Source organism: Bufo bufo, chromosome 3 (genome assembly GCF_905171765.1).
Source record: "Bufo bufo chromosome 3, aBufBuf1.1, whole genome shotgun sequence".
NCBI lineage: Eukaryota > Metazoa > Chordata > Amphibia > Anura > Bufonidae > Bufo > Bufo bufo.
In genome coordinates, this window is record NC_053391.1 from 618,368,625 (window position 1) to 618,392,171 (window position 23,547).

At 45.1% G+C, this 23,547-nt stretch overlaps 1 protein-coding gene across 1 annotated transcript in view; it reads left to right on the forward strand.

The window, feature by feature from the left end:
- The window catches only part of LOC120996276 (stomatin-like), a 71,878-nt gene that overhangs the window by 37,681 nt on the left and 10,650 nt on the right, over positions 1-23,547 (forward strand). The window contains exons 3-4 of the mRNA XM_040426091.1: positions 12,547-12,650; positions 12,734-12,806. Coding sequence (XP_040282025.1) covers positions 12,547-12,650; positions 12,734-12,806 — 177 coding nt within the window. The remainder of the gene's footprint in view (positions 1-12,546; positions 12,651-12,733; positions 12,807-23,547) is intronic.

Below are 23,547 nucleotides of genomic sequence, written 5' to 3' on the forward strand. Positions count from 1 at the left end.
CACATTAGAAATATTTTTGACACCGTTTTTATTTTTTGTTATTTACAACATTCATCTGACAGGTTAGATCATGTGATATTTTTATAGACCAGGTTGTCACGGATGCGGCGATACCTAATATGTATATATTTTTTTATTTATGTAAGTTTTACACAATGATTTCTTTTTTGAAGCAAAAGAAAATCATGTTTTAGAGTTTCCATAGTCTGAGAGCCATAATATTTTCAGTTTTTGGGCGATTACCTTGGGTAGGGTATGATTTTTGCGGGATGAGATGACGGTTTTATTTGCACTATTTTGGGGTGCGTGTGACTTTTTGATCGCTTGCTATTACACTTTTTGTGATGTAAGGTGACAAAAAAGTGTTTATTTAGCACAGTTTTTATTTTAAATTTTTTACGGTGTTCATCTGAGGGGTTAGGTCATGTGATATTTTTATAGAGCCGGTTGATACGGACGCGGCAATACCTAATATGTATACTTTTTTTTATTTATGTAAATTTTACACAATAATATCATTTTTGAAACAAAAAAAATCATGTTTTAGTGTCTCCATATTCTGAGAGCCATAGTTTTTTCAGTTTTTAGGTGATTATTTTAGGAAGGGTCTCATTTTTTGCGGGATGAGATGACGGTTTGATTGGCACTATTTTGGGGTGCATATAACTTTTTGATCGCTTGCTATTACACTTTTTGTGATGTAAGGTGACAAAACATGGTTTATTTAGCACAGTTTTTATTTTTTATTTTTTACGGTGTTTATCTGAGGGGTTAGGTCATGTGATATTTTTATAGAGCCGGTCGATACGGATGCGGCGATACCTAATATGTATAAAAAAAGATTTTTGCCTTATTTTTTACCATTTTTTTTAAACTTTATTTGGGGAAAATGAAGTTTTTGTTTATTTTTACTTGAAACTTTTAATTTTTTGGGGGGAAAACTTTATTTTTTCAACTTTTTTTTCACTTTATTTTTGTCCCACTTTGGAACTTGAACTTTTGGGGGTCTAATCCTTTACAATGCATTCCAATACTGCACAAATGGGTTGTGCTGCCAGTAATATTGCTGATCTATGTTCAGGATAGGTAATAAGTATCTGATTGGGGGGGGGGGGGGTTGGGTCTGACCCCCAGCAGCCCTACCGATCAACTGTTTGAAGAGAAGGAGGAGCTAATTGTTCTTCAAAATGACACTGCGCATCATCTGGGAAGTGCAGAGTAATTACAAGTGACTGTTCCGCCATTGCAAGTGAGCGAACGTGCAGTGTAGTCTTGAAGAGAAGTAGGTCAACAATATGTACTGGCTACACAACCCCTTTAATTTGGAGAATTATTACTGCTGGGGTCTAAATGAAGTTTGCACAGCGGGCCCATGGGAATTTTACCACTACTACCTTGGGTAGTTGTTATAGGGAGTGGGTGTGGACCCAGTGTGCCAACTAACCATTTTGACTTTGGGATAGTCCTAAGGGCATTATTCTGACCATCCTCTGGTTTTCACTCTTTAACACCTACAAGTATATAGAGATCAGGCCTGCACTGAAGGGGAGCCACCAGGCCGCTTCGTATTCTAATAGTCCCAATGTAGTTGTCAGCTGACCCACAAGGTTCAGAGACACCAGTGCTAAGCACCAGGGGATCAGGCAATAGTCGACCCCCTCCGATCTGTTGTTTGAGAAGGCAGTAGCGAGGCGGCCTCCTGACAGCTCATCAAGCACAGCGCGCCGTACACTGTATAGCAGCTGTACTTGGTATTGCAGCTCATCCCCATTGACTTCAATAGAGCTGTGCCTAAGCCTTGTAACCGATGAATGTGACGTCACGTGGCCTAGGCAAATCTGCAAGAAGACTGCAGCGCTGCTGTGAAAGCTGATGCTATCTCAAACAGCTGATCAGCAGGGATCCTGGGTGTTCGATCTCCACAGATCAGATACTGATGACCTTTCCCGATAGCTCATCAGTTAAAAAATCTCGGAAAACCCCTATAATTCATCAATTTACTTATTTATGTGGGTAATATACACTTACCTAAAGAATTATTAGGAACACCATACTAATACGGTGTTGGACCCCCTTTTGCCTTCAGAACTGCCTTAATTCTACGTGGCATTGATTCAACAAGGTGCTGATAGCATTCTTTAGAAATGTTGGCCCATATTGATAGGATAGCATCTTGCAGTTGATGGAGATTTGAGGGATGCACATCCAGGGCACGAAGCTCCCGTTCCACCACATCCCAAAGATGCTCTATTGGGTTGAGATCTGGTGACTGTGGGGGCCATTTTAGTACAGTGAACTCATTGTCATGTTCAAGAAACCAATTTGAAATGATTCGGGCTTTGTGACATGGTGCATTATCCTGCTGGAAGTAGCCATCAGAGGATGGGTACATGTTCTCATTCTGTTTACGCCAAATTCGGACTCTACCATTTGAATGTCTCAACAGAAATCGAGACTGATCAGACCAGGCAACATTTTTCCAGTCTTCAACAGTCCAATTTTGGAGAGCTTGTGCAAATTGTAGCCTCTTTTTCCTATTTGTAGTGGAGATGAGTGGTACCCGGTGGGGTCTTCTGCTGTTGTAGCCCATCCGCCTCAAGGTTGTGCGTGTTGTGGCTTCACAAATGCTTTGCTGCATACCTCGGTTGTAACGAGTGGTTATTTCAGTCAACGTTGCTCTTCTATCAGCTTGAATCAGTCGGTCCATTCTCCTCTGACTTCTAGCATCCACAAGGCATTTTTGCCCACAGGACTGCCGCATACTGGATGTTTTTCCCTTTTCACACCATTCTTTGTAAACCCTAGAAATGGTTGTGCATGGAAATCCCAGTAACTGAGCAGATTGTGAAATATTCAGACCCGCCCGTCTGGCACCAACAACCATGCCACGCTCAAAATTGCTTAAATCACCTTTCTTTCCCATTCTGACATTCAGTTTGGAGTTCAGGAGATTGTCTTGACCAGGACCAAAACCCTACATGCATTGAAGCAACTGCCATGTGATTGGTTGACTAGATAATTGCATTAATGAGAAATAGAACAGGTGTTCCTAATAATTCTTTAGGTGAGTGTATAATGAACTATTGCATTTAGTTATGTATTCACGCTTCACTTTTTGGGATTTTTTTTTCTATTGTGCGCAGGCATTCTTTATATAGCAGGATATTTGTAGATTGTAAGCCCCGTGGGCAGGGTCCTCTCTCCTTCTGTACCAGTTTGTAACTGGTCTTGTTCATGCTTAGTGCAATTGTCTGTATTATGTATGTGCACCCCTCTGCATATGTACAGCGCTATGGAATGAATAATAAATAATAATAATAATAATATTTTCCCCATTTTTATTTCTTGGGTGCATTTTTTATATGTTATCACCAGGTGTCACCATTGCTCTCCTAAAATGTGCACATGCACCTTGGTTGACTTACTGGGTCTTCAGACCCTGCGTCTTTACATGATGTGCCAGTGTGCGGCGGTCATGTAATGTTTCACTGGTTACGGGACCCGTTACATGGTGAGCCGGAAGTTCCTGGCAAGTTTGGCGCTTTGTTCATGTCACTGATATGGCTCAGATGAATCTGATAGTAGTTAAAAAGGACCGGTCGCCTCTCCTGACATGTCTATTTCAGTAACTACTTGCATTCCCCATGTAATAACAACTCTGGAGAATCTATTCTTATGGCTCTATGTTGTGCCATTCCGTTATTATTTCTACTAGAAGTTATGAATGAATTGTCAGCAGCTTGCAGTAATGGTACAGATGGGTGTTACCATTTGGGGGGGTGTCCCTGTACAGTCTGACACCAGCAGCACTGATTGATACACCAGCTACTAGTAATACACTGCAGACTGTTAGGCAAATTAGACTCTTTGCCTATGGTGTCCCTGACACCAGACTTTCGGTGGTAAGCTTGAATTAAGTCTTTTCTGGTACCAGGAGAATGAATCAGATTGAACACTAAACACGTGTCTTGTTCAAATTCACTCTGTTTATTAACAGCATGTAAATGCTTAATAAAGGGGGGGGGGGTTGAACTTCCTTTACATCTAATCATATGTTAGCATTTGTTTTAACCTATAGCATGAATACACATGAGCTCTGCATTAACATAATAGATGACTCATAGTAACAGCATTTAACCAATCAGGTATAGACACATATGGGCTAGTATGTATAGAGTGAGGATGACCTTATAAGGTATGACTATTTAACTAAGGAATGTATGGGTATCTTGAAACTGGACAGGAAGTTTCTCACATTCCACAAAAAAGGGAATCTTGAAACAGTGCATTGACCTAGATATTATCACAGTACACATTGTTAAATAAGACAAAATGGAGTTACTTATACCCCATCACAGACTGCTGGTAATTTATGTGTAAACTTCTAGCAGGAATAATAGAGGAATGGCACAACACAGAGCCATACGAATTGTTATTAAATGGGGAATACAAGTAGTTACTGAAACTGGCATGTCAGGAGAGGTGAAAGCTCCTTTTTAACAGCTGATTGGGGTGAGTCAATTTAAATGGTGTGTCCTGCAATGATGATGCCACTGCTGACAAAGGTACCTCAAAACGAGCGTCAGGGTGTGCACCATCCTGGCTAGAGATGGCCTTGCGGTCGTTTCGCCGCAAACTTTGCGTGTTCGCGATTCGCCGAACATATCGAGATATTCGCTCCCGCCATATTCTTTTACATTATGAAGAACTTTGACCCATGACACATCCATCAGGTGGTACAGGACAGCCAATTGAGACGTTTCAGCACATGGACATACCCCCTACCTTATAAATAAACCTGATCTGGCAGACATTTTACATTCAGTGTTTTGCCAGTGTAGGGAGAGGTGGCTGTGTGGAGCAGGGACAGACTGTTAGGGACACCAAACGCTAGCTAATAGGGCCACAAAAGTCTTTTTAAGGACTGGTATAGGTGTGCTATATATCTGTGTGATACACAGAGGGGTGAGATATACTTATAATATACTTTTATAATGAGTCAAAAACACATAGATCTATATAGTGATCACCTGGAAGTCAGGGGCCTAGGGGCTTACTAGGGCCATTTTTATATAGGGTAAGGTTCCGGACGGGGTCGCTTTTATCAGGGCAGGTGGTCTGTGGTTAGGCTATTAGGGCCAGAATAGCACCCCCTGTAGGGCAATATCAGGGACAGTTCTTTGCCCACCTTTCCTTCAATACCACATCATCATCTAGCCCAGGGATAGATGTATTTTGCTTTCCCTCCGGGATTCATGGATGTGCACTGGAACCCCCCGGATTGTGGTAGGACATATGGTTTCTGATTTGGTGCCGCCGAGCACATGATTTAGTGCCGCCGAGCACTTGTTATTGCCGACCACATCTATGCTTTTTGCTTAACTTTAATCATTTAATTTATTTTTATTTTGAGGGATATCTTTTCCATTCACACGTCCGCAAAATAGGTCCGCATCCTTTCTGCAATTTTGCAGAATGGGTGCAGACCCATTCATTTTCAATGGGGCCGGAATGTGCTGTCCGCATTTGTGGATCCGCACTTCCGCATCTGTGCTTCTGTTTCCGCAAAAAAATAGAACATGTCCTATTCTTGTCAGCAATTGCAGACAAGATTAGGATTTTTCTATTATAGTGCCGGCGATGTGCGGAATGCACATTGCCGGTGTCTGTGTTTTGCGGATCCGCAAAACACTTACGGACGTGTGAATGGACCCTCATAGTAAAATTATTAAAGGTTACGTTTTATCTTCATGTATATTCTAATGGATTGCCTTCCTTGTACAATGTTATACTTTCTATGTTAGAAAGTATATTATAGTGCATTTGTATTGTGCGGCAGTTGTGTGCGGTTCTGCTGCGATACTGCAGGTATATAGAGGGACAAGCGTTATTGGAACAAATCATTTCTACTGGTGTGATATACCAATCTCCCCCCCCCAAAAGAACTGATTGAAGCGGGGTGTTATATACCAGTATACTTTCTTTATAGTTCATTTGGGTACTGTATAGTGCATTTGCGCATGTGCGTACGCGAAAATTATATTGCCGATATTTTGCATTAAAAAAAATAATGAATGGAGATCGCAAATTCGAATAATACATCTGGTATGTCAGTGTCCATGTTGTGGGACTATTTGTGCACTTCTAGTAATTTTTTTTTGGCTGCAAATATGAGCTGAAAGTTTTTCAGCTTTGCCTGCCATTAAAATGAATGGGACCAGCCGCAAACTTGCGGTTCGCGAACATTTGATCGCGTTTGCGAACCGTCCCGGCAGATCTTCGTCCATCACTAATCCTGGCTGAAGGATCAGCTATGGGTGATATAACCTCACAGTATTGTATGATTAGCTTAGGCATTTTTGTGGCAGCATAGCTATGTGGATCTGGAACATATTGTCTTCTGTTGTGGTTATTACTGTGTATATAGCTAAGAACTACGTCTTGAGGATTCTGATGTTCTTTACTACATTTTTATATACACATATATTTATTCAATTATATCAAATGTCGTATGCTTCCATGTATTAACACTGCCCTGTACTTATCAGGTTTGCGAATGCCGACCAGTGGTGCTGTCATTTTCCTGCCTTCCTTCTTAATGTTTTTAACTATTTGTGATATATTCTAATAAAATGTATAATTTAATAGAAAAACATGTCTTTATTTTTTGTAGGTTTAGGATATTTTTAGGGACCACATACCTGTTATGTATGGCCATCTGGGTACATATGGATTACTTATAAGGGATAGGTTAAAACTCAGTTAACTGTGTGGTGCTCATGTAGGTCAAGGCAGGTAGAGTTTGTGCGATTCCCTGAAACTAATCTGAGGTCCGAGCAGGCAGCAATGGGTCAGGACAGTACAGGGGCGTTGCTAGGGTCTCAAACTATCCGGGGCTCAGCTGGGGCTGCATATATGAGGCTGCAGGCTGCATATATGAGGCTGGGGGCTGCATACATGAGGTTGGGGGGCTGATCTGAGGCATGTGGGTCTGATATGAGGTCTGATTGAGGGTCTTATTAACATTGGGGGTCTGATTCGACCAAACGACCCCCATCCCCCCGGAAACACTAGCACTGAAGACATTTTGCTGTACTTTCTATACAGCAGCACTTACCTCTCACATCCAGGGCCTCCAGGTGACGTCTCCTCTGATATAGATCTTCTCTGTCATCGTCTTCTCCACTCGGTCCAGACAACTTCTCTCAGCCGCACCTCGTCTCTGCAGAATGTGAAACACAGACGTCTTAGCTTCCTCCCTTTTCTGTACCCCCAAATACTATCCTGAAGAAAAATAAGTGCCCCCCATAGTAATAGTACTCCTCATAGTCCCACCAATAGTAATTCCCTTCTAGAATGCCCTCATTGGTAATACTGCCCCCTACAGTGATAGTGCTCCCCAAGAGTGCCTCCATTAGTAGAAGAGCCCTACAGTATTAATAATACCCTCACAGTGCCCCCAGTAGAAATAAGGCCCTCCTATTGCTCCCCCAGTGGTAATAAAGCTCTCTACAGACCCCTCAGTAGTAATGAGGCCCCCCATAGTGCTCTTAGTAGAAATAATGTGGATCTATAAGTCCCTCCTATAGAGCACCCAGTAGTAATAAGAACGCCTATATTGTCCCCTGGATTTAAAATGCCCCAACAGTGCCCCCAGTATTTTTATTGCCCCCTACGATTACAATGATCACCCTAAAGTGCCCCAGTATTTATAATGCCCCCTACTATTATAATGCTCACCCTGAAGCAGCCCCAGTATTTATATCACTCCTGCAGTGCCCCCTGTAGTTATATTCCTCTGTTTACTGTCCTCAGAAATTATAATTCCTCACCCCCTCCACCATACAGTCCCATATAAACAACATTATTTCCCTCCCTCCGCCATAGAGTTCCATGTAAATAACATCACACCATCTCTCCAGCCCCCTCCAATATACAGTCCCATGTAAATAACATCACATGATCTTTCCTGCACCCTCCAATATACAGTCCCATGTAAATAACATCACCCCCTCCTCAGCCGCCTTCAACATACAGTCCCATGTAAAAAACATCACTCCCTCCTCAGCCGCCTTCAACATACATAAGAAATGATCCCAGCAGACGTATTTCCTCTTCAGAATATGCTTTATTAAACGGTTCACAGAACGCGTTTCGGCATGTCAGCCTTCCTCAACTGCACAGTACAAACTGACACTTTCTCACATTTTATAGACATGAATCGCAGTCACATGATCATGACATCATCAATCAATTAGTAACACAGGAACGGACATCACTAACTGATGGTACAAACACCTGACGTCCTGATTCGTGTCCTTCCAAGCTAACTTCGTGGCACTGCAGTCTGCGAAAAATAACAAATGTGAAAACCAAATTAAAAACACATGACCTCATAATCCCTATTAAGCCCTTTTGGATATAACGTATCCAACGTATGAATCCAAAAGGCCTCCCTGCGTAACAACAATCTCTTCACATCACCTCCCCTCCTTGGTTGACCTACCTGCTCTATGACTTGATATTTCAATTGTGCGATAGAATGATTATGGTTGTGAAAATGAGAAGGAATGGGTAACAGCAAATTTTGTTTCCGTATTGTGGATTTATGTTTAGATATGCGATCTTTCACCATTTGAATTGTCTCTCCCACATACAATAACCCGCACGGGCATTTGATAAGATAAATGACATTTTTTGTGTCACAAGTGTAGTAGCCTCTAATCTTATAGGCCTTCCCAGTGCGTGGATGATAGAAATATTGTCCTTTTTGTACATTACTGCATGGCATGCAGTGGAGACAAGGAAATGTCTGACTAATGACTGACCAAAGTTCTCTGAATCTGTGTTTTCGTTCTGGTTCCAATATCTGAGTGAACCAAATGATCCCTCAGGTTGGGGCTACGTTTATTGCATATGAGAGGTGGATTTTTAAACTCCTCTACCATTGGATAAGATTTACCCAGGATGTGCCAGTGTTTGCGCACAATATTATCAAAAAGATGGTTGTATGGATGATATTTATGAACAAATGGTATGCGTGCACCTGCATCCCTGTCCCTTGCTGTAATTATACCTTCACTAGCACTCCTAGCTTCCCTGAGTATCCCCTCTGGGTAACCTCTGTCCCGGAACCTGGAAAACATCTCTTTCATTCTCAAGGTTTGTGTTTTAGGAGTTGACACTATCCTTTTAACCCTTAAAAATTGGGACTTGGGGATAGCCTTTCTCAGGGGAAGTGGATGTGCACTCTGGTAGTGTAGTACGCTATTTCTATCTGTGGCCAAACACCTATCCGTCTGTTTGGATATTTGGACGTTCAAAAAGCTAATGGTATGGCAATCATACGTCATAGTAAATTTTAATTCTTCCCAGACGTTATTTAGATGTTCCAGCAGAACGAGGAGGGGCTCGAGTGGCCCCGCCCATACGCAAAAAATGTCATCAATGTATCTTTTCCATACCATGACAAAACTCTTAGTATTCATGTGTATAAACATGGTGCTTTTCGAATGACGACATATATATATTTGCGTAGGGCGGGGCCACATTCGAGCACATCGCCGTCCCGCGTTGCTGCACATAAAAATTGGTCGCCAAATAGGAAATAGTTCTCATGGAGAACTAAATGTAACAAATCCCCCAAAAATTGCTGTTGTTCACTGGAGTAGCCACTCGACTGCAACAAAGTGGTGGTGGCCTCCACACCCTTAGAATGCTCTATAGAGGTATAGAGGCTCACCACATCTATCGTTACAAGGCCTTCAACATACAGTCCCATGCAAATAACATCACCCCCTCAATATTCAGTCCCATGTAAATAACATCACTCCACCCCACTGTCCCATGTAAATAACTTCTCTCCCTTCAGCCCTAACATACAGTCCCAGTTAAATAACCACAACTCCCAGCATTGCTCTGCCTCTCCCTTCACTTACCTCTCCTCATGTAGCAGACATCACCACAGCTTCTTCCCCCAGGACTTCTCCTCTTCACTGCCCTCCTCTCCTGCACTGGTCACATGATGGTGACATTATCACAGGTCCTTTTCAGCTACTGCATTTAGAACTGATCACATGGACTGTGATGTCATCACAGGTCCTTCAGCTCTTGCAGGGCATTAGATTCAATTGTATTGCCATCCTGAGGACTTACAGTTGTATCTAGCTGACAGGCAGGACATTCGGCCATGGGACAAAACATCAGGGACCCAGGCCCCGAATGTTTTAACCTAGCAATGCCCCTGGGACAGTAGACAGGCTAAGGTCAGTATTAGAGTCTGTTAACATTGTGAGGTTTCGCTCTGGTTGTTAGGGTAAGCGGGCGCAGTACAGAGGAAAAATACAAGTTCTTAACTCAAAACGTCAGTGTTTATTCACACTTGAGGCAATTGCACAAAACGGCACGTAACTTTGCAGTCTTGATATTAATTCACACACAATGGAAAGTTCATATAACACAAATCACCTTGCTGGCAATTCTGCCTCCAGTAGTCCACAGCAGGCTTTAGGGGGCCTGTTTCCCCAGCGTGCGGCTCTCAGCCCTCCAGCAAGGCATAAAGCCTCAGATCCCAAAAACAGAGACATCTCTGCTAAGCTCAGCTGCCTATTTAAGGACAGCCAGGTGCTGCCAAAACCTGGACCGGCACTTAAACTCCGGTCCGGTATTTGACCTCACCTGCCTGGAAACCAGCCCAGCCGCACATGCTGGGAGGAAAATACCTACCTTGCCAGACACAACCCCTCAGAAGAGCCTTACAGTATTAATAATACTGTCACAACAGGCAGAGGTAAGGTACATGGACAGACAATCAGAATAGCACACCTTCACTAGTAAGCTAGCAGGCTAGGAGCGTAAGCTTCCATGAAAATAATGTGAGGTCCGAGCAGGCAGCAGTGGGTCAGTATGATAGTCAGGCTAAGGTCAGTATTAGAATCTGTTAACAGGCAGAGGTACGGCACATTGGCAGACAATCAGAATAGCACATCACTGGTAAACTAGAAAGCTAGGAACCTAAGCTTAGGCATACTGGAGAAGGTATCCTATGGACCCTGAGACAGCCAGCTATAGGCTGGGGAAGTATTAAAACATGCACGCTGGCCCTTTAAAAGCCAGGGAGAGTGCAGGCCCTGGGGTGAGAAGAACTGGCCAGACAGGGAAGTGCAGTCTGCGGCCTGCAGGAAAGGCACAAGACTCCAGCAACAAGGCCAACTGTGGGTGAGGAAGAGGAGGTACAGCAGGTCCAGGCCGCTGGACAGAGCAAGAAAGTTGAGTAAGTGAGTATGTCAGCTCTGTACACAAAAAAGGATTACATATTTTTAATAAAGACCAACTGAAAAAAAATATTTGTAGCTCAAAATAAGTACAATGCAATGATAAACAAAAAATTGCCCCCAAAGGTGTACATAGCCTTTAAAGGGATATTCCAATTATTTTACGTTATCTCCTATCCACAGGGGACAACTATTAGACTGTTCAGGTCCAACCTCTGGGATCCCCACAGATCACGAAAACATGTCCTCCCTCCTCAAAATAATGAAGCAGCAGGTCCAGCATACACACTGCTGCTCCATTCATCTCTAAGGGACTGCCGGAGATAGCTGAGTAGAGCCCTCCATTCATTCACAAGGGCCGCAAGGTACAGGCCTCAGTTATGATGATCGGTGGGTGTCCCAGCAGTCAGACCCCCACTGATCTATTAGTTATCCCCTATTGTTATCTCTTATCCTGCGGATATAACTAGAATACCCCTTTGATCTTTGTATATATGAATTAGGCTGGGGCTACATGGCGATAGGCGCCACATGACTATGGTGTCGCAATGCGATACACGACGTACTGCAACGCAAGAATTAAAAACATAGAGACCTGATGGATTTTGTGTTGCAGAGCATGACATACAGCGAATTGCTGCCCCAGCCTAAGTCTCCAACGTTATAATCAACTTCCCCGGTATGTTCACACGGCTAAAATCCACTGCGGATTCCATTGTGGAAAATTCCTATTGACTTCAGTGGCGAAAAACGCCATCATTTGCACATGGAGGCTTTTCCTTCTGCTACTGATTTCAAATCCGCTTATGAAGTTCCATGTTACTTCTTTGAAGTCACTTCTATGGGTCCACATCCGTGTGGCCTTTCCGCAGGTCATAGAACATGTCCTATTCTTGTCCGTTTTACAAGAAGAATAGGTTTTTCTACTGATGGGAGTGATATCATTGTGGAATGCACACGGCCGGTATCCATGTTTTACAGATTTGTGGTTTGCGCACTGCAAAATAGATACGGTTGTGTGCATGAGGCCTTATTATAGAAAAAGCTAAGACTGATGTCAAAATGTGGAGCGGAAGTCACGATCCAACTACTACAGTGTATAAACCGGAAAGTAGGATGATAACAATATAATGAATATACAGGAAGCGCTAGGGCTGGGCCTCTTGAGCTAAACTGCATTTTCGGTTACAGGATGTCCGATCCTACATTTTATTATGTTTTTGGTTTGTCCATTTCCACCAGTTATTATAACGATATCGCTTCTGTTTTTTAGATGCAATAAAAGGAGATATTGGTGTTTGCGGCTGGATCATTCTGATAGTATCTGCTCTGTTTTCTGCCATCACCTTCCCTTTTTCCATCTGGTTCTGTGTTAAGGTGACTGTAATCAGCAGATTCGTATCAAGAGCTATAACCTTCTGCGGAGCCGTCATGCTTACTTTATCATGTGTATTCCCTAGATAATTAAGGAATATGAACGTGCTGTGGTGTTTAGACTGGGACGTATAGTCTCTGGAAAAGCCAGAGGGCCAGGTAAGGTCTACTACTGTCATAAGGGATATATGTACATATATATGTATTGTACGTTAGTAATAACCAATATACTGTATTTTGCGATTTTCACAGTTTGTGGCTTTAGCAGTGTTCTGGATAGTATAGTATTTTATACTGCGAAACTTCACTTAATTTAAATGTTCTGATTCCAGCACAGTTATCATCATTTAATCTAGTTTTCCGGTGTAAATGATGACTGAAATCAGCGTAGATTTCATTCTTGGCGTACGGACTGTTGGAAGATGTGGTAAATTTTTGGCAAGATGTGCATCTTGTCATAAATTAAGCTCATCCACTGGTGTCGCAGAGAATAACCGGCCTAGAAAACCCCTGTCTTGATAAATTTCCCCCATGCGCAGAGGTGGACCGGCCATAGACCCTACAGGGAATTTTCCTGGTGGGCCCATGCCCATAGAGCCACCCAAGCCCTCCTCTCTGCTGCGGGCTGAAGGTAGTACTGGTTTAGTATTGTTGCCCACTTCTCACTTCAGCCCCCTGCTCCATATCTTAAATAGAGACGATGGGAGGAGGACAGAACGTGGCAGCTATTGATGGCCTCAGGTGACAGGTCCATAAATATAGGGACATTGACACAAATCTAACATTTTTGGCTCTATACAGCACCACAATGGATTTGAAAAGAAACTAACAAGATGTGCTTTAACTGCAGACTGTCAGCTTTAATTTGAGGGTATTTACATCCAAATCAGGTGAACGGTGTAGGAATTACAACAGTTTGCATATGTGCCTCCCACTTGTTAAGGGACCAAAAGTAATGGGACAGAATAATAATCATAACTCAAACTTTCACTTTTTAATACTTGGTTGCAAATCCTTTGCAGTCAATTACAGCCTGAAGTCTGGAACGCATATGTAACACCCCAGAGTGAGGTTACTATCGCTTTTACCCCGCTACCATCTACTTAGGGCATCAACACGGTCATTTGATGTGACTTCCCTCATGTCATTCACAACTGAGCAGATGAAACCATTTTAAATGTGATATTTTCTTTGTAATGTTTCAGATCTACCAGCAGGTGGCGGCATCGTTGGTAGGAATAGTTAATGTTATGGCCATTCAGAATGGAACATTCCAGTTCTGTTCTGCCCCCCTGCTTAAGGGAAGTGGAGTTTCCCACACCCTGCAGCAAGGGAGGGAAAAACCAGTTAGATACAGTGTGTTCCAGCTCTCCCTGCATGGGGAAGGCTGTGCTTGTTAGGAGCTCCCAGTTCTAGGGATCCAAGCCTGAATCTTGTCTCGGCTGAGACCAAAGATCATCATTCCCAGCCTGAGCCTTCAGCCTCAGCTGGTAGAAAGCAAGCAGCCACCTCCAGAACTCCAGGAAGAACCATACTGTAATGACCGGCGTCACGCACAGGGAGGGAAAAGGGAAAGCCCTGCCCAAGGGAGAGGGTAAGGTGGTGACCCCTGACTCACCTTGCAGCTGGCACCTGACTGCCCTGACGTCCCTAGACGGGTTCCTGACCCATGCAGCGATCACATGCCTAAACCCTGGCTTTCCCTGAAATGAGCCCTAGATAGTGAACAGGACGGTGGGATCGCTAGTCCGCACCACTGAACTAAGAGGGAAACACCAGGGAGAGGACAGACAACACAGACAAACACATACACCCAGGTGGGCAACCACAACAGTCCACAAAGGTCCAACAGGGATCCGGAGGGTAGCGTTCTGGATCAACAACCAGAGAACGCAGTAACACAGCTCCAGAGGGTCAGAATAGATGTCCAGGCAGGAAGCTCTATATCTGGCAACCAGAGAAGTGTGAGAGGGGAATATAAGGAGGTTTGGGAGTGCTGGACAAGGAACAGCTGAGGAGAAGGAGCTACGGATCCCTGAGTGAGCCAAAAGGGTTTGCAAAGCAAACCCAGAAAGCTACAATAAGGAAACAGCCCTATCTTACATAGAGCGCGCAGCCAACCGCTGCGACCTCCTGACCCCGGGTACAACGGAGTCAGGCGTGGCTCTTTACACCCTCGTGACAGTACCCCCCTCTCTACGAGGGGCCTCCGGACACTCAGGACCAGGTCTCTCAGGATGAGAGGCATGAAAAACCCGAACTAGCCTGTCGGCGTTTACCTCAGACGCAGGAACCCACATTCTTTCCTTGGGAAAGTAACCTCTCCAATGCACCAGATATTGAAGAGAGCGGCGGACCCGACGAGAATTAATAATTTTGAATATCTGAAATTCTAGATTACCATCCACGACAACAGGAGGGGGTGGCAGCGGTGACGGTTCTAGAGGTGGAACATATTTTTTTAAAAGTCTGAGGTAACTCCAGACGAAAAGCCACGGGGTTGATGATGGCTACAATTTTGTAAGGACCAATAAACCTAGGACCCAGTTTCCAAGAGGGAACCTTCAATTTGATATTCCTAGTAGACAACCACACATAGTCATTCACTCCTAGGTCCGGACCTGGCGACCGTCTCTTATCAGCCATGCATTTGTATTTACCTCCCATATTTTTCAAGTTAGCTTGCACCTTCTGCCATACGGATGAAAGAGATGATGAAAACCGTTCCTCTTCGGGAACCCCAGAAGACCCCCCCTCTTTGAAAGTACAGAATTGGGGAGGAAAACCATATGCACCAAGAAATGGTGACTTGCCAGTGGATTCCTGACGACGATTATTTATGGCAAACTCAGCTAACGGTAAATATGATGACCACAACTCTTGGTTTTCAGACACAAAACATCTTAGATATGTCTCCAGGTTTTGGTTGGTACGCTCAGTCTGTCCATTTGACTGAGGATGGAAAGCTGAGGAAAAGGACAAGTGTACCCCCAAACGGGAACAAAAAGCTTTCCAAAATTTAGAAATAAACTGGGTTCCCCGATCCGAAACAACATCGGAGGGGACCCCGTGAAGCTTCACGATCTCACTGATGAATACCTGAGCAAGAGTTTTAGCATTAGGTAGTGCGGGTAACGCAATGAAGTGTACCATTTTGCTAAACCTGTCCACTACTACCAAAATAACTGTTTTACCCGCAGACAAAGGTAAGTCAGTGATAAAATCCATTGACAGATGTGTCCATGGTCTATTGGGAATGACGAGTGGTAATAGAGACCCTGCAGGACGTGTATGTAAAAATTTTGCGCGCGCACAGGTAGAACAAGAAGACACAAAATCCAATACATCCTGACGCAACCTTGGCCACCAAAAACGACGAGACAATAGCTCCAAGGTTGCTTTACTACCCGGGTGCCCAGCAAGTGCCGAATTATGATGTTCCTTTAATAATTCGAAACGTAGGTTCAACGGTACAAACAATTTCTCTGAGGGGCATGAGACCGGGGCGTCCCCCTGGGCCTCTAACACCCTCCCCTCCAGAACAGAGTGTACCACAGAAACAACCACTCCTCTTTGAAGAATGGGCACCGGATCACTCACATTACCCCCTCCAGGGAAACAACGAGATAGTGCATCAGCCTTGGTATTCTTTGCCCCAGGACGATAGGTAATCACAAAGTTAAACCTGGTAAAAAATAGCGACCACCTAGCCTGTCTAGGGGTGAGACGCTTAGCTGATTCGAGGTACAGAAGATTTTTGTGGTCCGTAATCACAGTGACGGGGTGGACTGCCCCCTCTAAAAAGTGACGCCACTCCTCAAACGCAAGTTTAATAGCTAACAGTTCCCTATTGCCAATATCGTAGTTCTTTTCTGCTGCAGATAGTTTTTTTTTAGAAAAGAAAGCACAAGGACGCCATTTGCCAGGAGACGGACCCTGAGACAGTACAGCCCCCACTCCCACCTCTGATGCATCGACTTCAACAATAAAAGGCTGAGAGACATCAGGTTGGACTAGTACAGGTGCTGAGGTAAACCTCTCTTTTAGAGAGGAAAAAGCAACTTTAGCGGCGTCAGACCATTTAGAAAAATCAGTCCCCTTCCTAGTCATGTCAGTAAGGGGTTTTACAATAAGTGAATAATTTTTAATGAATTTCCTATAGAAATTCGCGAAGCCCAAGAACCGTTGTAGTGCTTTGAGGTTCTCAGGAAGATCCCAATCCAAAATTGCCTGGACCTTCCTAGGATCCATACGGAAACCTGAAGCAGATAAAAAATAACCTAGGAATTGTATCTCCTGAACGGCGAAGACACATTTTTCTATTTTAGCATATAATTTATTCGTCCGTAGGACATGCAGTACTTGTCTGACATGCACCTCATGTGTTCTCAAATCAGACGAATAAATTAAAATATCATCTAGGTATATTACCACAAACCTGCCGATTAGATGACTAAAAATGTCATAAACGAAATGTTGAAAGACGGCAGGAGTATTGGTCAGACCGAAAGGCATAACTAGATTTTCATAATGCCCCTCAGGGGTGTTAAAAGCTGTCTTCTACTCATCCCCCTCCTTAATACGAATCAGATTGTAGGCCCCCCTAAGATCAAGTTTGGAGAACCACCTAGCACCCGCAATCTGGTTAAACAGGTCAGGAATGAGAGGAAGAGGGTATGGGTCTCGGATGGTTATCTGATTTAATTCGCGAAAATCTAGGCAAGGACGCAGGCCCCCATCTTTCTTTTTAACAAAGAAAAACCCTGCAGCCACGGGTGAAGAAGAGGGTCTAATGTGTCCCTTAGCCAAGCTCTCGGAGATATAATCTTTCATGGCTTGTCTCTCTGGACCTGAAAGATTATATAACCTGGTCTTGGGTAATTTTGCGCCGGGAATAAGGTTAACCGGGCAATCATAAAGACAATGAGGTGGTAACTTCTGACAACCCTTTTCAGAAAAAACGTCCTCAAAATCTGAAATAAATGTAGGTAGGGTAGTTATGGAGGCGACTAAGCAATTGCTATTTAAGGAATTTTTTTCTGCACTGCTCACTCCACTCCAATATCTCCCTGGCCTGCCAATCCACCACTGGATTGTGCATTACCAACCAGGGAAGACCCAGCACTACCGGAGTGGGAAGCCCCTCCAGAACATAACATGAAAGCATCTCGTTATGGTGGTCCCCTACCCGAAGGTGTAAATTATGAACAATGTGGGTGAGGTTTCTCTGAGACAGAGGAGCAGAATCAATAGTAAATATGGGAATAGGTCTCTGTAGCGTACAGAGAGACAAACGCATAGTGCGGGCAAAATGGGCATCTATCAAATTTACCCCTGCTCCACTGTCTAGAAAGAAAGAAATAGTCTCTGTCTTATCACCAAAAACAATAACCGCTGGCAACACAAATTGCAATGTACGTATGGAGGAAACGTATACCCCCCGGCTGACATCCTCCACACAGCCTGGGGTTAGTAGTTTTCCGACGGTCTTTTGTTTCTGAGGAAAGAAGGACAGACATTAATGAAATGACCCCTCTCCCCACAAAAAAAACAAACCCCACGCCTACGGCGAGCCACAGGAGGACGGACCTGACGAGTAGTTCCTCCTAGCTGCATAGGCTCGTCTAAGCCTGTACAGACTAACTGCTGCTTGGGAGGGGTAACCAATGGCTCCGTTTTTTTCAACCTGTCCCTAAGGCGTCTATCTATTCGGATAGAAAGGGACATAACCGCATCAAGGGAAAAGGGGGTCTCATATAATGCAAGCGCATCCTTAACCCTTTCGGATAACCCAGAGCAGAACTGACTCCTGAGAGCCGGGTCGTTCCATTGGGTATCCGTAGCCCACCTACGGAAGTCAGAGCAATATTCCTCTACCGGCTGCTCTCCTTGTAGGAGTCTCCGTAATCTTGATTTAGCCAGTGCGACTCGGTCAGGGTCGTCATATATGAGACCCAAGGCCCCGAAAAACTCATCCACTGACCGAAGCGCCTGGGAATCAGTAGGTAAAGAGAACACCCAGGACTGCAGGTCCCCCTGCAGCAGGGAAATAACAACCCCCACCCGCTGTTCTTCATTACCAGAGGAGTAAGGGCGCAGTTTAAAATATAACTTACAGGCCTCACGGAATGTCAAAAACTTGTCCCTTCCCCCAGAAAATCTGTCAGGGAGAGGGACCTTGGGTTCCGCAACAACCTGGTTACCAGTAGCAACCGCTGGGCTTGCGGTCTGTTGTAATTGCTGCTGTTGCTGGAGGACCGACGCCTTCAATCCTGCCCCCTCCAAAGACAGGCCATGAAACTGTTTGGACAGAGCAGCAATTTGATCCATACTGGATTCTAAGTAGGTAAAAAAAAATATATATATTTTTTATTTTTATTTTTTTACCTACACAAAATAAGGGCCAGATATAATGTAATGACCGGCGTCACGCACAGGGAGGGAAAAGGGAAAGCCCTGCCCAAGGGAGAGGGTAAGGTGGTGACCCCTGACTCACCTTGCAGCTGGCACCTGACTGCCCTGACGTCCCTAGACGGGTTCCTCACCCGTGCGGCGATCACGTGCCTAAACCCTGGCTTTCCATGAAATGAGCCCTAGATAGTGAACGGGCCGGTGGGATCGCTAGTCCGCACCACTGAACTAAGAGGGAAACACCAGGGAGAGGACAGACAACACAGACAAACACATACACCCAGGTGGGCGACCACAGCAGTCCACAAAGGTCCAACAGGGATCCGGAGGGTAGCGTTCTGGATCAACAACCAGAGAACGCAGTAACACAGCTCCAGAGGGTCAGAATAGATGTCCAGGCAGGAAGCTCTATATCTGGCAACCAGAGAAGTGTGAGAGGGGAATATAAGGAGGTTTGGGAGTGCTGGACAAGGAACAGCTGAGGAGAAGGAGCTACGGATCCCTGAGTGAGCCAAAAGGGTTTGCAAAGCAAACCCAGAAAGCTACAATAAGGAAACAGCCCTATCTTACATAGAGCGCGCAGCCAACCGCTGCGACCTCCTGACCCCGGGTACAACGGAGTCAGGCGTGGCTCTTGACACCCTCGTGACATACCCTGTGAGCATAATTGTGAGTACCGTCCAGAGACCAGGAGAAGCCAAATTCCTCCTCAGCTAGTCAGTTCTATACACAGCAGAAGATAGGCAGAGCAGAAGATAGTAATTCCTGCCACCTATTGCCAATACCTGCTGGGACCCAAGACTATTGCTGTATCTCACATGGATTACTGCTGCATCAAGTAAAGACAAGTTTGAATTATATTTCAAGTCTGGATCTCATTCATTGCTACCAAATTACTCCTACTAGCAACACTCATTTTATTACAAGTGAGCCAGGATTCAGGAGTCCAGCTGTACCAAGGTAGGAGACACTATTGACACTATTACTACTACCACACGGAGACATTACACCACTCTGGCATTCCTCACCTGGTACGTGAGTTGCAACACCTTAAAGGGCCCTGTGACTGTACCCTGCGCACGCTGCATTTGGCGTCACGAACAAAAACCATAGACTTGTATACCCATATCTTGACCCACTGCATAATCTGGCGTCCGTGGATTTACCTTTGTGCCTTACTGCATGTACTTATTGCTGAGGAGTGTTTGTTTGCATCAGTTGCAGCACAGTGGCAGCGCAGGGGTTAAGCAACTATCCCAGATATCTCCACCCAGCAGAGGGGAGGGAACCAAACAGCCTGCCTCCACAGACAAAGCATTCCTACAGCAGCAGGAACAAAAGTGTTGAATACAAGTTCCCAGGAGGACAAAGAGATCGCTGCCCATACAGGAAGCAGGAAGTAAAGCGGCGGCCATTTAAAAATAGGGAAATACAGTATTGTCTTCATTGAATGTTGGAGAATCGTCTGTTATTGAACCTGAGTGAGTACTATTGTGCAAATAACCTTGCTAAAGACTGTTAATAGTTGTTATCTGTCTGCCAGAGCACCATACGTTCCGAATTTGAGCAGTTGCAATGACTCTTAAAGGAGCCATGCACCAATTCTGCTGCAGTCACCCATAGCAACCTGCATCTAAAATTGCATTGTAGCCAGTACTAATCTCTCTAATCTGGTACTGGGCATCAAGGGACATGTCTGACAACGAAGATAGCACCCATTATGACCGCAGCGATCCACCAGCAGCAGCGACAGCCACCTGCATTATGCCTCTCACTATGCCATACCATTTTGGGGCACCTTGGCTCCCAAGTTACTCAGGAGAACCCCATTCACTCAGGGAATTTCGTGATAAAATGCTAGTCACGTTTAAGCTATATCCTGTATCACAGGATCAGAAAGTGGAAATCCTGATTGTCCAGTTACAGGGAGCTGCGCTCCGGGACGTCAAGTCCTGGCCCCAGCCAGAGCGGAAAACCGCTGAGCAGATCCTAGACCGACTCAGTACCACCTTTGAGACTAGGACCGCCTCTGAGCTTAAAATGCGTTTCTTTGGAAAGCGGCAGCAGTCAAAGGAGACCTTGAGAGACTTTGCCCTGTCCATGCAGGAAGCCCTGCGAGCTGTTATCTAGATTGATACCCGTGAAGCTGAGGGACAGGATCAAACCCTCAGGGAACAGTTTATTGAAGGTGTCCTTGATGAATCCCTCAAACGTCAGCTGAAGATGCTTTCAGCTCAGCACCCAGATACCCCTTTCTTGGACTTTAAGGAACTTGCTATCGCCATTCTAGGGGAAAGTCACCAAGCCGAACCTCCTGAAAACAAGAAGGCAGGGCCCTCACTACGGCCTGCTACTCACAGTCAAATAGCTGAGCATGGGGCTCAGGCACCCATTCCAGATACTGTAGCAGCTCTGACCGCTCAAGTCTCCCTCTTAGCTGAGAATATGGAGAGGATGAGGAAACAGCTGGAGCGACTAGAACAGCAAGGTGGGGAAAGGGACTTCTGCAAACAGAGGCCGCCCTACGCCCGGTCCACAAGAATATGGCGCCAGCCGGTCAGTAGGCTGCCAGACCCCGGTTATCAAAACATCAGGAAACAGCGATGCCTGCATTGTCAGAGGTATGGACACATTGCAAAGGACTGCCGTCAGTTAAACCGGTATCCCCTGAGGTCGAGGACCGCCCCTCGGGAGGAAGAATACTAGGTCCCAAAGATCCAGCCTTTATGCCGAGGTATGTGGGCGCCCGCCCCGTGGTGGAAGTTGTCATCAACGGAGTGAAGTTTCCTGCTTTAATTGATACCGGATCTCAAGTGACTACCATCCGCCAAGCAGCATTTGACACATGCCGAAACAGAGCCCAACTAATACAACCTCCTGAATCTTGGCTCCAGATCATAGCTACCAATGGCAAACCAGTGCCTATACTAGGTTATTGGGAACCTACCTTACAGATTGAAGATACTGAACTCTCATGCCAAGGAGTAGTCGTGATTCAGGTCCCAGATGATGATAATTGCCCTGTGGTCCTGGGGATAAATGTACTCGGCAACTGTTACCCTGAAGTGCTGAAAGCCCTAAAGAAAACCCTGCTGACTACACCCCATGAAACTCAATGGGTTATACACCAGACCATTTGAGTGCTAGCCGCCCAACAAAAATTCAATCAACGGGGCGAAATCTGCCATGTCCGCATCAAGGATGCTCACCCTATCAAACTCCAGCCTGGAGCAAAGACTCTGATATGGTGCAAGGCTTGCATCGGTATTCAAAGTCAAGATTATCAGGCCCTTGTGGAGCCAATACATCTTCAGGATCACCCTCTTGTCCTAGCCGCCAGGAGCGTGGTCACCGTGTCCCAAGGAAAGGTACCCATACGCTTAGTCAATCTGGGTGATGAAGCTGTGAAATTAAAAAAGCACTATCCAGTGGCCTGTCTATACCACATCCGTCCGCAGGATATCCTGGATTATCCCACTGCTGCGGCTCAACAATCACTCCAAACAGTGGAGGAAGCCAAAGACCTGCCAGAACAGCCCTGGTGGGCCGAACTACACATTGGGGATACCACAACCTCTGCCGAGCAGATCAACCGTGTGCTGGACTTAGTCAAACAACACCATCAAGTCTTCAGCAAACATTCTCTGGACTATGGTCAGACTCGCTTAATACAGCACACCATTCCAACCGGCACTCATTCTCCAATCAAAGAGAGATACCGACCAATCCCTCCTGCCATGTACCAGCAAGTGAAGAAGATGGTGCAGGATATGAAGACAGCTAATGTCATCCAGGATAGTCACAGCCCCTGGGCTGCCCCCTTAGTCCTGGTAAAGAAGAAGGATGGAACCATCCGTTTTTGTGTGGACTACCGTAAGATCAACAACATTACGCACAAGGATGCGTACCCCCTGCCACGAATTGAAGAATCCCTGGCAGCTCTGGGATCTGCTGCTTACTTTTCAACGCTGGATCTAACCAGTGGCTATTGGCAAGTTCCCATGGCATCAGAAGATAAAGAAAAAACAGCTTTTGCCACCCCAATGGGTCTGTTTGAGTTCAACAACATGCCATTCGGGCTATGCAACGCCCCTGGGACATTTCAGAGACTCATGGAAAGATGTCTTGGACACAAAAACTCGTTCAAACTGGAGTTCTTAGCCTTGGTCTGGGCTGTAACTGAGAAATTCAAGGACTACCTAGCTGCTACACCTTTCACGGTCTACACCGACAATAATCCGCTAGCTCACTTGAACACTGCACGTCTGGGAGCTCTAGAACAAAGATGGGCCTCTAGACTGGCGAACTTCAACTTTACCATTAAGTACCGAACTGGGAAATCTAATGACAATGCCGACGCTTTGTCTAGGCTACCTGCCCAGAAATAACCAATTTCTACCGATGATCAGTGGGAAGATGTGGAGATGCCACTGTTCTACTCTCGATTTGCCCGACAGGAGGCCCTACACACTAGGCGCCCAACCTCTAA